Below are 14,725 nucleotides of genomic sequence, written 5' to 3'. Positions count from 1 at the left end.
CTTGTGGGTGGGGGATGGAAATGGAGGGGGGAAGAGAAGTTGGAACACAAAGTTTTTGAAAAATTGATGTTAAAATTTTGTTTTTACATATATTTTGGAAAATAAAATTCTATTCAGATTTTTAAAAAAAAGTATTTTTCCTTAAAAAATAGTTCAAAATCTATCCTGATGTTCAAAGGAATACCCATTAAACTTTCATGAATTAGTCAGAAACTAGAATGACAGATATATCTTTTTCAACCTTAAAGTAAAAATATACCTTCACAATTGGAATTTGTCAAGATTAAGTTGGTGTAAAATATCTTTAACCTAAATAGAACCTAAAAGTATTATAAGAAAATAAATTCCCAGTTACTACCCTCCTTTCATCAAAAGGGGTTTGCAGCGGGGGTGAGGGGTTTCTTGTTAGCCAAAAAGGAAAACACTCAAATAAACTAGCCTTATCAACATAACAAAGTTTACCAGGCCTTTAAAAATGTGATCAATATCTTTTTCTTTTCTTTGTCTTTCATTATATCACATCAAGGAAACTAAACGCATTTCGGAATCCCACACAGATAGGGAATATGTTAAAGTTTACTTAATCCCCTAGAAAATGATTAACATATAACCCTTTCCAAAGCAATCTCACTTTCACACTTTAAAGCAAAGTTAATCTTCTAAAAGTGGTAGAGTTTTTAAATACCAAGTTCCTTCAAGATGTATAAATTTCAAGATATCTATAACGTCCACAAATGATAGACAATAAACTTAGATGAAATTCATTTTACCTTAGGAGCTTGGAATTTTCACTCCCATTTCACCACACATAAAAAATTGTGTATAGGTTGCTTTAAGACTTATGACTGTATGGTCCCTAAGATTACTTATAGAATCACAAAGGAGATTTCACAATGCATTTTCCTTTTTAATTACCAATTTCTCTTTAAAAATATGTATGTAAATACTTGATTAAAACATTAACTCCAAGTAGCTTAGTTAACAATCTCATCATTTTCATAGGTGAACTTCCTCTTAAATATAGGAAAATCTTGAAATTTATGAGTCCTAATCACAGTACTTCAGAACACATGGTTAGCAGGGCTGACAGAATGACCAACAGCTTCCTAACCCATTCACTCCCCTTTTAACAGTACAGTTTCTTAATCTAACAACATGTAGAATATAAGATAAATTGTTTTTCTACCATAGCTGATACAATTGCTTACCAAATTATACACCATAAAAATTTTAGAAATATAATAATACCTTAAAACAGTATTAGGAATTTTCAAATCTTGAAACAGAACCAATTAATTATAAACCAGGTGGCCCTAATTTAGTTGAATATGCTTTTTCTATATACCAGCCATTGTAGTAAATATTTTACTACCATGTAATCCCTAAAAGAACCCTGGGAGGTGGGTTCTTTTTTTATCATAAAAGCATTTTATTATTTTCTAGTTATTTGGAGAGATAGTTTTCAACATTTGTTTTTGTAAGATTTCTAGTTCCAAATTTTTCTCCCTCCCTCCCTTCCTTCCCCCCTCCTCCAATACAGGCAAGCAATCTGATATAGGTTATATATGTACAATCACAATAAACATATTTCAGCATTAGTCAATGTTGTGAAAGAAGAATCAGAAACAAAATGGAAAAAACCTCCAAAAAAAACCCCAACAAAAACACAAATAAAAGTAGAAACAGCATGGTTCAATCTGCATCCAGATTCCACGGTTCTTTTTTATGGATGTGGAGATCAATTTCCATCATGAATCCCTTGTAATTGTCTTGGACCATTGTACTGTTGAAAAGAGTTGAGTTTAAGGGGCGGCTAGGTGGTGCAGTGGATAGAGCACCGGCCCTGGAGTCAGACGTACCTGAGTTCAAATCCAGCCTCAGACACTTAACACTTACTAGCTGTGTGACCCTGGGTAAGTCACTTAACCCCAATGGCCTCACTAAAAAAAAAAAGAAATTAAAAAAAGAAAAAAAAGAAAAGAGTTGAGTTTTATCACATTTGATCATCACACAATGTTGCTGATATTGTGTACAATGTTTTGGCTGTGCTCATCTCACTCAGCATCAGTTCATATAAGTCCTTCCACATTTCTCTGAAATCCACCTACTCATCATTTTTTACAGTGCAATAGTATTCCATGGCATTCATAAACCACAACTTGTTCAGCCATCCCCCAGTTGATGGGCATCCCCTCAATTTTCAATTCTTTGCCAGCACAAAAAAGCAGCTATAAATATTTTTGTACATATGGATCCTTTCCCCTTTTCTATGACCTCTTTGGGATATTACCTAATTGTGGTATTGATGGGTCAAAGGGAATGCACAGTTTTATAGCCCTTTGGGCATAGTTCTAAATTGCTCTCCAGAATGGTTGGATCAGGCCACAGCTCCACCAACAATGCATTAGGTTGCAATTTTTTCCACAGCTTCTCCAGCATTTATTATTTTCCTTTTTTGTCATATTAGCCAATATGATGAGATTACGAGTTGGTACCTCAGAGTTGTTTTAATTTGCATTTCTCTAATCACTAGTGATTTAGAGCATTATTTTCATATGGCAATAAATAGCTTTGATTTCTTCATCTGAAAACTGCCTGTTCATATCCTTTGGCCATTTTGCAATTGGGGAATAACTTGTATTCTTATAAATTTGATATAGTTACCTATATAGTTTAGAAATGAAGCCTTTATCAGAAATACTGGCTGTATAAATTGTTTCCCAGCTTCTGTCTCCCTTCTAATTTTTGTCACAATGCTTCTGTTGTTCAAACCTTTTTAATTTAATGCAATCAAAATCATCCATTTTGGCATTTCATAATATTCTCTATCTTTTGTTTGGTCATAAATTGTTCTCTTCTCCATAGATCTGGGAGGTAAACTATTATTTCTCTTCCAATGTACCTATGATATCACCCTTGATGTTTAAAATCATGTACCCATTTTGACCTCATTTTAGTATACAGTGTAAGATGTTGTTCTATGAATAGTTTCTGAAATACAATCTTCCTGTTTCCCAGAAGCTGGAGTCAACACAGTAGATTACTATAGTCATTTACTCCTGTGTCCCCTAAGAACTGCTTTGGCTGCATCCCATAAGCTTTGGTATGTTGTCTCATTATTGTCATTTTCTTTGATGAAGTTATTGATTGTTTCTGTGGGGGACCAATTTTTATTTGGGAGTGTTACCTAAGCAGCTTGCCGCAATGTTGGGGCAAGCAAGGGAGACTGTAGCCTCTCTCAAAACAGAACAGGGATTTTATTTTAACAAGAACGAACTTAAAAAAAAAACTATAAACACACAAACAGGATCAGTAGGATCAAGGGAAAGGAAATAAAATGGGGAAAGGGAAATTATACAACCTGAAAAAATACCACCACCAGGAATAAGCGAGAATATACAGCCTTGCTCCTGTTGTCTTCCACTTCCAGCTAGCATGGCAAATTCTCCTCCCCTTCCCAGCAACCCCAGCAGCCCCCAACCAATTAGATGACTGCTCTGACAGTCACATGACTGCCCTCACTAGGCTTCCAATCATTATAATTTTGCCAGGCTCATGTAGGCATCGGCGAGTGGTGATGATGTGAGGTGCCAGTGCCATGGCGATAGCTACAACCAGTGGATGGAACACCGTGCTGTTTGGGGGAGCCCCAGAGGCCAGTGCACCGTGCCATAGTTTTTTAAAAAAATTCTAGCTAAAAGATGGGATCATAAACCTCAAATAACAATTAATTCTTTATATTTCTGTAATTCATTGTTTGGCCCACTGCAGAATATATATATATATATACATATATAAATATAAATATACATATATTATAATTCTTCTCCAACCTTTATCTTACTCTGTGTTATCTCTTTGCTTCAAATGTGTTTATTGTAAACAACATGTTTTATAATTCTGCTTTTTAATCCACTCTGATATTACTTCTGTTTTTATGGAAGAGTTCATTCCATTCACATTCAAGAATTATGATTACTATCTATTTCCTTCAATCCTATTTTCCCCTTTGTACTTTCTTCTTTCACCCTATTCCTACTCACCCAGCATTTTCTTTCCTGACCCCTTCTTCCCCCAATCTTCCTTCCCTTTTATCAGCCATCCCTCCCTTTTCTTTTACCCATTCTTCCCTGCTTCTTCCTCCCTTCTATCTGCCCTGCCTTTCCCCTGACCCTTTACTTCCATAAAGGGTAAGCTAAATTCCTTTATCCAAATGAGCGTATATGTTATTCCCTCTTTGACCAAATGAGATGAGAGTATGGTTGAAACAATGCTTACCCCTCCCTTCTTTCCCTCTATTATGATAGGTTTCTTTTTTGTTTGTTTGTGGAATTGAATTGACTTGAATGGTGATTTATTGATCAACAAGTATTTACTAAATACCAGGCCCTGGGGCCACAAAGACCATGTGGGGTGCATTCTGCTCTCCAGGAGCTTACAATCTTGTTCTGGGAAACTCCACATATATGCACAGGGAGTTGCAGAAAAAGATAGTGGATAGTGGGGGAAGGAAGGCATCAGCAGCTGCAGGAAACAGATGGGTCCCCAGCCATCTCTAGACCTGCACGTTCAATTTCATGGGGGGCAATGTGGCCTGGAGAGCCCACCAGCACCTCCAACTCCGTGTGTCCAAACCAAACATGACTTGATCATCCTTGAGAGCTCAAAGATGAAGGCCTAGAAGGGATCTAAGAGGCCATAAACACTGATTTATCTTTTAGATTTCATTGGACCACTGAATGTTAGAGCTGGAAGAGACCTTTTACAGAAGAGGAAACTGAGGCTCTGAGAGGGGGCCATGCTCATGGTCGCACCTGAGGCAGCTGTGATGGAGCCCCCACCACTCGCTCCCTTGGCCTCCTATGATGAGAACTTGGGCATTAGTGTTTATTATTCTTTCCCCTCCCTCACCTCTCACTTGTTCTGTTACCAGGTGTGATTGATTCTAACTCTTTAATATATCATTGAATTGTCTGTGCATTATAGCTGCCCCATCCTGTCCCTTTGGATTGTAAACTTCTTTGGGGTAGGGCCTGTTTCATTCTTTGTCCATGTATCCCCAACACCTGGCACATGGCCTGGATGGGGAAGAGGTGGTTAATAACTTCTTTTTGATGGATGGATGGAGCTCTTACAACCTCACTTTCTCTCTACTCCCATTTCCAGGTGAGGAAACTCCTTCCACTAGTGCAGGTCACCACCACCTGATTTAGAGGTTAGTGTAAGAGAGTTGCCTGAGATGGTACGGCCAGTAGGTGTTCCTCTGAGCAAGCTGTGGAGTCTCCTGAGCCTCAGTTTTCTCCTTGGCAATAATGAGATGTTATATTTGCACCACCAACTTTTCAGGGGTTATTCTATATTTTTACATTTTTTTTTGTTTTTTTTTTTTTGTTTTGTGGGGCAATGGGGGTTAAGTGACTTGCCTAGGTGTCTGAGGGTGGATTTGAACTCAGGTCCTCCTGAATCTAGGGCTGGTGCTCTATCCACTGCGCCACCTAGCTGCCCCCCCCCCGGGGTTATTCTAAGAACAAGAGAATGTATGCAAAATGTTTTGTGTATCTGTATATAAACAGATAATTTTTATTTCTATTTTCATTTCTTAATATCTCTCATACTGTCCTTTCTCCCTCCTTTTGCGTAACTTTTCTTTTTTGTTTTTTGTTAGCCTTGTTTTTTCTTTTTTTCTTTCCCTCCCCCTTCCTTAAAACAATAAAAGATCATAATCACCCTTTTCCTAAAGCTACTTTTAGGTGTAAAGAGACCAATTGTTGCTTACATATTTCCATACCATCTCTTGAAGCCTCCATTTTTCATTATATCATAATAAGTACTCCACAGTTCCACAAATTTGTCATATTTGTGACTTCTAATTTCCCGTGTGCTCTTCCATGGTGATTACAAATCGGGTTCGCTAAACCATTCACTATCCCTTGCTTCCAGTGTTCTGCAATCATAAATTTGAGGGAGCTGTCATCTTTAGGACAATCATTTTTGTTTTCTTTCTTGAATTTCTGAAGGTATTATTCTCAGAAGAGCCATTGAAGTTCTGTCAAACACTTGTTGCCACAACAACCCTCTGCAGGAGAGAGTGGAAGGACTATTATACCCATATTGCAGGTGAGGAAACTGAGGCTCATTGGAGTGAAGTATCTTGCCCAGGGTCACATGGCTGGGGAGGATCAAGTCCAGCACTTTTTCTTCTACCCCCTAGAACTGTCACAAGGCGTCCAGTCCCGGGCTGGGTGCCGGTATGATAGGTTTTTTATGTCTCTTCATATGGTGTAATTAATCCCATTCCACTTCCCCTTTCCTCTTCTCCCCAATACTTATACCCTCTATGTATACTCCTTCTATCTGCCCAAATAGAGATACAGTTCTCAAGAGTTATAGGTATTATCTTCTCTTATAGGGATATAAACAGTTTAATCTTATTGAATAACTTTTTTCCTGTTTACCTTTTTATACTTCTCTTCATTCTTGTATTTGAAGATCATATTTTTTATTCAGTTCTGGTCTTTTCATCAGGAAACCTTAAGATCCCCCTGCTTCATTGAATGTCCATCTTTTCCCCTGAAAGAGAATGATCAGTTTTACATGATACTTGATTCTTGGTTGCATGCCAAGCTCCTTTGCCTTCCAGAATATCATACTCCAAGCCTTCTGATCCTGTAATGTTGAAGCTGCCATGCCCTGTGCAACCCTAACTGTGGCTGCATGGTATTTAAATTGTTTCTTTCTGGCTGCTTGTGGTATTTTCTCCCTCATCTGATAATTCTGGAATTTGGACATACAATATTCCTAGTAGTTTTTTTGGGTGGGGGTCTCTTTCAGGAGGTGATCAGTGGATTCTTTCAATGACTTTTTTATCTTCTGATTCTACAATATCATGGCAGTTCTTGATAATTTCCTCTAATATGGTATCTAGACTCTTTTTCTCTTCATAGCTTTCAGGCAGTCCAATAATTCTCAAATGATCTCTCCTGGATCTATTTTCCAGGTAAGTTGTCTTTTCAATGAGGTATTTCACATCTTCTTCCATTTTTTCATTCTTTGGTTTCTGTTTGACTGATTCCTGGTGTTTCATGGAATTATTAGCTTCCATCTTCCCAATTATAATTTTTCAGGCATTATTTTCTTCAGCAAGCTTTTGCACTTCCTTTTCCATTTGGCCAAATGTATTTTTTTAAGGAATTGTTTTCTTCAGTCAATTTTTGTGCTTCCTTTTCCAAGCTGTTGATTCTTTTTTCGTAATTATCTTGTTTACCTTTCATTTCTTTCCCAATTTTTTTTCCATCTCTCTCATTTCATTTTTTAAATCCTTTTTGAGTGTATCCAAGAAGGCTTTTTGGTCTTGAGACCAATTCATCTTCCCTCTTGAGGCTTCACATGTAGGCATTTTGAGAGTAATTTGCTCTAAGTTTGTGTTTTGCTCTTCCCTGTCAACACAGAAGTTCCCAATGGTGAGGACCCTTTTCTGTTTCTTACTCATATTGCGGCCTTTTTTTATTTTTAAAGTTGAGTTCTACTACTGGGGTACAGGGGCTACTGTTTCAAGCTTCTTGTGCTGGGGGATGGGGGCTGGGTCACTGGCTTTCTGTTTTGAGGCCTCTGTGGCTTATGGATTCCTCACCACCCTGGGCTTACTCGCCGTACTTGCTCTCTATGCTTGCTCCCTTTGCTGGGATTGTGTGGCCTAGTTGTGCTCATCTTGTGGGTGGTTCTCTAGCTGGCAGTTTACCCTCTCAGCCAGTGCTGGTGAATCTTACAAATGGCCTGCTGCACCACTAGCTTGCTGAGCCAGGATCAAGGGGCCTCAGTTGCTGTGCTGTGGTCAAGAGCCTCCTGCTGACACACCCCAACCCACTCCATGCTGCTGCTGTGATGAACTGAGCTGTACTCCTCTTTTGCCCAAGTGACGCTGACCTTTCCTGAAGTCTTCTAAATTAGCTCAAGTTGGAAGATTGTGTTTCTGTCTTTTTGTAGGTCCTGTAGTTTCAAAATCTGTTTAGAGGCATGATTTAATGTTGTTTTTGAGGGAAACTGGGGAGAGCTTAGGCAGCTTCCTGGCTTCTCTCTGCCATCTTGGCTCCTGGTAGGTTTTGTAAAAGTAATGTTTTGTGTGATGATGGGTCCCCTGTCCCTACATAGATGGGGCTTCTCAGACTATTGAGGCTGAGGTTCACCAATCACTTACAGAGAACTAGATATAAACACATATATGATTGAACCCAAACATGATTGAAAATTAGAACCAAAATTTTGCCTTGAGGAGAGAGTCAAAATCTTAACTTGGAATTTCTCAGAAACAAAACAAAACAAAAAAACTCCCACCTTTCCTAGGTGATAAAGCTTCACCTTTTGAGTACTCTAAGGAAAAGGCATTTCGTGGGAGAGTTAAAGTCAGATCTGTCTCTTACCTTATGAATTCCTTCATGGTTTTCCATAATTGTTATGAATAAAAATATGAGACATAATTTCTGAGTAATTTAATGATTTTAATAATAGGTAATCAATTTATTAATAAATGTATGCTCATTTGGCAGTATCTCTCTGACCAAAGACCCACCATAAAGGAAGTGGGGTTTCAGATTATATACCCTTTTCTTTTTTTTTTTTTAAGTGAGGCAATTGGGGTTAAGTGACTTGCCCAGAGTCACACAGCTAGTAAGTGTTAAGTGTCTGAGGCCAGATTTGAACTCAGGTACTCCTGACTCCAGGGCCAGTGCTTTATCCACTGTGCCACCTAGCTGCCCCAGATTAAATACCCTTCTTACTATAGGAGGTTCATCACATAGCAATCAAATTTAATTGTTTTCCATGATCTGGATTGTGTTCTTATCAGGGGGAAACAGTAGGAGAATTCTGCCATTATCCTCAGTCTCTTTTACCTTTAGTCATTACCTTTACTTTACTTTTACCTTTACCTTTATTACCTCTATTGATAGTCCTTATGCTTTGTAGTGTTCCCACTTTCCTTATCCTCTTGTATATCTCCTATGTTCTCATTCTTCTCCTTTCACTATTCTACCCACTCTTCTCATTCTTTCTTTTGCCCCTTTGTCTTGTCCTTTCCACTTACTTTATGCTATCACAAAACCCTTACTTTCATTTCTGCTCTCCCTCTCTCCCCACAGAGTTGCTAGTCCTCACACATCCCACTCTCCTTCCCTTCTTGCTCCTTTCTCTCCACTCTCCTCTATCCTCTAAATTCCAAACCTTTACTAGCTCTGCTTCCTCTGGCCCTCTCCTTTTACTGACCACCTCACTTGTCTCACTCTTCTGCAACTCCTCCCTTTCCTTAGACTCTTTCCTTCTCTCCAGATTCTCACGTAAATTTCTAACAGTGGGGGGCAGCTAGGTGGTACAGTGGATAAAGCACTGGCCCTGGAGTCAGGAGGACCTGAGTTCAAATCAGGCCTTTAGACGCTTAATACTTACTAGCTGTGTAACCCTGGGCAAGTCACTTAACCCCAATTGCCTCACTAAAAACCATTTCTAACAGTGGTCCTTCCATTATGTCATTCATGTTCATTCCACATCAGAGTTTCCTGAAACTCTTCATTCCTTCCACTTTACTCTCTGCTTACCCTCTGGTTAACTTGTCTAAACTTTTCCCTATTCGCACTCAGTTCCCTTCCCTATCATCTCTTGACCTTCTCACCTAAAATTTTCCCTCTTTTGAATATTGCTGCTTTTGACATTCTCTTTTCCATACTATATTCATTCTATATAATGTCTCTCCCTCTCTAAACCTGCTCTACCTCCCCAATTCTATCCTGTCATATTGATATTCCTTTTATTAACCTTTTCCTTTAATTTTCCTCATGTGGTAAAATAATGGAATTTGGCAGACTGATTGGGATGGGCCACAGCTGTCCTGTCCCGAGTGATGTATGCTGCTGATATCATCAGGAGAAACCATTCTCCACAGGTGGTTTGAAGGGCTTCCCCTCTTGGGGGAGGGAGAGTAAATGCTTGCTGAGGGGAGCTCAGTCTCTTTCTGGTCTCAGCTTCTTTCTTGTCGGGTGAGCTGGCAGGAGTGGATGAGAGAGATGTTTTTCCTGGCAGTTTGTTCTGTGGGCCCTGGCTGCATAGCTGTTTTATATTGAAGCTATGGACCCCAGGTGGTGAGTTAATAAGCCTGGCTCTTTGAAATTAGCTGAGCTGGAAGTGAGTTGGGGGATTGTATAGGCTTTTTGTTATAGTTAGGGGGGTTATCCATTTTTCTTTTTCCCTATTCCCTTGTCTTTGACTTTGCTAATTTCAACTTTCCTGTGTACTTTATTCCCATTAATAAAACTGGATTCATTTGAGGAAAAGAGGCTGTTAAGCTCCTTTCTTATTGGCCTGGGAGAAATATCCAAAAAGGCAATTCAGAGGGGAGGGAGTTTCAAACCTAGAGGTCCCTCATTATTTTCTGAACCCAAATATTAAGGCAAGGCACCCAATTAACTATCTACAATTTATGGTCCCCACACTCAGAATGATTCCATTCTTACCCTTCATGTCCCATTCTGTCCTTTTTATTCTATTCTTTTTTCTGGTAGGTGGTGGGAGCAATGAGGGTTAGGTGACTTGCCAAAGGTCACAAAGCTAGTAAGTGTCAATATTTAAGGTCAGATTTGAATTCAGGTCCTCCTGAATCCAGACCTAGTACATTTTCCACTGCATCTCCTAGATGCCTCCTCATTCTATTCTTACTCTCTCCAAATATCACATATTCTTCCCATTTATCCCACCATTCATCTTTTCCCTCAGGTCCTTGCTTTATTTATTATTCCACCTCCTCATGAAAACAGCTCTGCCAGTGATTCCCATTGCCCTTACTCTCCTTCCTTCCTTCCATCTGTGACCTCTCACTACTTCTCTTTTCAGGTCAAACATCCAGCTCAGAGCCCCCACTCCTCCCTCACTCTGGGACACAAAGGCAAAGAAGCCAAGGAGTTAGGAACAGACCATATGAAAGATTGGTCAATTTGGCAGAGAGAAGTGGCTTCTTGGGCCAGAGGACCAAGATAATTTCCTTCAAACATCTGAAGGATTGTCATGGGGAAAAAGGAACTATTGAGATGATTTCTCAAGAGGTTACCTCCTGATCTAAAAGCATGTGATTTTTTAAGGCTGAGCTCTTGTGATGGGCATACATGAGAATCCAGATATAGAACTAACCAGGAAGTTATTTCCAGAAAGTTTCCTTTTGTGAAGGGCATGCATGGTCACTAGGTCTCAAATCCCCAGAGCACAGACAAGGAGAACAGGCAGAAATAATAAGGACCAATTCTGTGGACCTCCCAGAAGTGATTAGTTTAATCTTGAACTTCCCTGGTTTTGGTAATGATTCCTTTAATACGTATTATGATTTAGGAAAAGAAGAGCTGCAGAATGGAAAGAAAGTCATTGTCTCTGACTCAGGCTTGGGAGTCATTGACAAGCAAACAAAGGGAAAGCCTCCATTTTGGCCTCAGTATTTTGTCTAACCATGTTTTATCAAGGGCTACTTGGACCCAGTTAACCTAAAGACACAGAAGAAGTTGCCCAGCCACCCATCACATTTAGAATCAAAGGTAACATCAAATCTTCAGTCCCTCAGCAGTGCTCCCAGGTGAACAGACTTGAGTCCAGCTCTCTCATCCTCTCCCTGTAAAGTTTGTCAAAGGCTTCACTTTGAGCCACTGTGAAGTGGTTTTTCCAGTCTCCAGCGATTCCTGCCAGACATAGAGAGAAGAAGTCAGGTGATGGTTTGGGACAGGGTCATCCCCTCCTAGAGAGCCTTATGTCTTTCCTGTTCATATGAAAGGAAAAAAACAATGGGTGGGAACTTTTTTATGGAGGCCATTTCTGAGTATCTAAGGAACATTGCCATTGGTCATTCCATTGATTGATTGACTGATTAAACCAAGTCTATTCTAAGTGAAGAGTTACTGGGACCTATTCCTCTTTCTTAACACAGATTTAGCAAGGATTGGTTTTAAGCAAAAAGAACCATAAGTCTTTAAAAACACTGGTTGGATCACAGATTTTGTAGTGTGCCTGGTAAATAGCAAGGCACAAACTCTCTGTATCGAGCTAGCTGCCAAAAGGTTGGAACATTCTAGGTAGAAAGGAGAACCAAGGGAAAATGGAAGGGAGAGAGACTGGGGAAGTTAAACTTATAGGTAAGAGTTTGTGAGTTCATTTAATTGTTGCCACTAATAACTGAAAGCATCCCCTGTATCAAGTGAGTGCTATGCTAAAAGCACTGATACTGGAACATTTGTGTTTTTTTCAGATCTCTTTATGCTGGGACGAACCAACTGCATGTTTTTCCTGCTAGCAAGACATATTCATAGATTGTAGAAGTTTTCTGATCCAACACAGGGATGCAGCATCTTTTAGACATTGGTGCCCCAAGTGTCTTCCAGAGCTTTAGGCTTCTATGTTAATCCCATATGCAAAAGGTCAGAAGTTGTTTTTTATTCCTTAGGCCCTTTATACACTGTTCATGTAAGTCTGCTCCAAGAATAGAGATGAGGAAACTCAAACCATACCGGACTAGAAATTTGAGCAAAGAATTGTTGGAAAAATGTGTGATTGGAGCACCTGTTGTCTACACTAATTCTTTGCTACTTCCCTTCCATTTTAAGAACATGCTATTTTTTCCTTGCTAGGTTTTGTATGTTTTATTCTGGCTAGTCAGAAGCTTGAGAGAAGGATCCAAAATCACAGATTAGAGGCAGAAACCCACATGAACTTTTCCAACATTCCCCTCCAAACAGCTTTATGAATGGGGTGAACTCACCCATAAAACAGAAGCAGATCATAGAGTGAAATACAAAATAGAGTCCAACAGTTTGTTGTTTGTAAGAAATACTTGAAACAGAGAGACAAGCACAGAGTAAAAACAGGGGGTTTGAGCAGAATCTATTATGCTTCAACTTAGGTAAGAAAAAATGGAGTGGCAATTATGATCACAAAGCAAAATCAAAATAGATTTAATTAAAAGAAGTAAGCAGGGGAACTACATTTTACTTAAATGCTACCAGAAACAATGAAATAATATCAATACTAAGCATATATGCACCAAATGACATTGCATCCAAATTCTTAAAGGAAAAGTTAAATGAGTTACTGGAGGAGATAGTAAAGTTATTCTAGTGGGAGACCTCAACTGTCTCCTCTCAGAATTAGATAAACCTAATTATGAAATAAGAAAGAAGGTAAGGAGATGAATAAAATCTTCTAAAAAATTATAAATCATATATATCTGGAGAAAACTGGACGTAAATAGAAAGGAATATATCATTTTATCAGCTGTACATGGCACCTTCACAAAACTGACCACATATTAGGCCATAAAAACTTCACAGTCAAAAGAAGAAAAGCAGAAATATTAACTGAATGCTTTTCCTAATATAATGTAATGAAAACTACTTTTAATAAAGGGCCATGGAGATATAGATTAAAAATTATTTGGAAGCTACATAATATAATCCTAAGGAATTAGTAAATCAAAGAACAATTCATGAAAACAATCATGAATTTAATTAAATACAATGACAACAAAATAATGGCATACCAAATTTTATGATATGCCATCAAAGTAGTACATAAGGGAAATTTATCTATCTAAGTGCTTACATAAATGAGTTAGAGAGAGAGAAGGGAAGGAAGGAAGTAGGGAGATAGGGAGAGAGAGAGAGAGAGAGGGAGAGAGAGAAGAATAATCAATTGGTTATGCAACCAAAAAAAGAACCAGAAAAATTAATATCCCTAATTTTTATGACAAACTGGGAATCCCCAAAATCAAAGGAAATATTAATAAAATTAAAAGTAAGTTGTTGAAATTAATACATAAAAATAGGAGCTGATTTAAAAAAAATCTCAATAAAATAGATGACATTGGCTAATTTTATTTTATTTTTGTTGTTGTTGTTGGTTTTTTTGCAGGCAATGGGGGTTAAGTGACTTGCCCAGGGTCACACAGCTAGTAAGTGTCAAGTGTCTGAGGCCAGATTTGAACTCAGGTACTCCTGAATCCAGGGCTGGTGCTTTAACCACTGCACCATCTAGCTGCCCCGGCTAATTTTATTTTACAAAAGGAAAGAAAACCAAATTATCAGTAGCAAAAATGAAAAGCTTTTACACTCTTCTCTTTCACTCTTATCAAGCCTTTTTAATTTTTCACTTTCTGCCATCAGAATGTTATAATCTTCAAAACTGAGACTGTGAACATTTCTCCTGGCTACTTTAATTTCAGCTTTTCATTCATGCAGCCTGGCATTTCACTATGTACTCTCCATATAAGTTAAAGAAATTAGGTGCAATACCCAAGCTCATCATACACCATTTCTGATCTTAAATCAATAAGTTATTCCATGTTGGGTTCTAACTGTTCTTTCTTGGTCCACATACAAGTTCTTCAGGAGAAAAGTAAAATAATCTGGTACTCCCATCTGTTTGAGGACTTGACACATTTTTTGTGATACACACAAATGATATAGTATAGTGAATGAAGCAGATGTAGATGTTTTTCTGGAACTCCCTTGTCTTCTCCATAATCCAGCAAATGTTTGAAATTTGGTCTCTAGTTCCTCCATCTCTTTGAAAAATCAGATTATTTCTGTCAGGGAGAGGCTTTGGTTAAGTAAGCAGGAACCTTATCTTTAATTCCTTAAGAGCCTCCCATTAAATGAAGGGATGGAATATTTGAAAAATCTTGTGCCAAAAAAAGGAATACTGACTACTC

The 14,725-nt window shown here is 38.5% G+C and overlaps 1 protein-coding gene across 4 annotated transcripts in view; it reads right to left on the bottom strand.

Moving 5' to 3' along the window:
• Window positions 1-11,281: 11,281 nt before the first annotated feature.
• LOC122748522 (sulfotransferase 2A1-like) overlaps window positions 11,282-14,725 on the bottom strand; it is a 63,627-nt gene continuing 60,183 nt past the window's right edge. For all 4 annotated transcript variants that reach the window (XM_043994155.1, XM_043994156.1, XM_043994158.1 and 1 more), the window contains one exon: window positions 11,282-11,705. In XM_043994155.1, coding sequence (XP_043850090.1) covers window positions 11,587-11,705 — 119 coding nt within the window. In that variant the 3' untranslated portion in view covers window positions 11,282-11,586. The remainder of the gene's footprint in view (window positions 11,706-14,725) is intronic.

This window comes from Dromiciops gliroides, chromosome 3, assembly GCF_019393635.1.
Source record: "Dromiciops gliroides isolate mDroGli1 chromosome 3, mDroGli1.pri, whole genome shotgun sequence".
In the NCBI taxonomy this organism is placed as follows: domain Eukaryota; kingdom Metazoa; phylum Chordata; class Mammalia; order Microbiotheria; family Microbiotheriidae; genus Dromiciops; species Dromiciops gliroides.
This window is presented reverse-complemented; position numbering and strand designations above follow the sequence as displayed.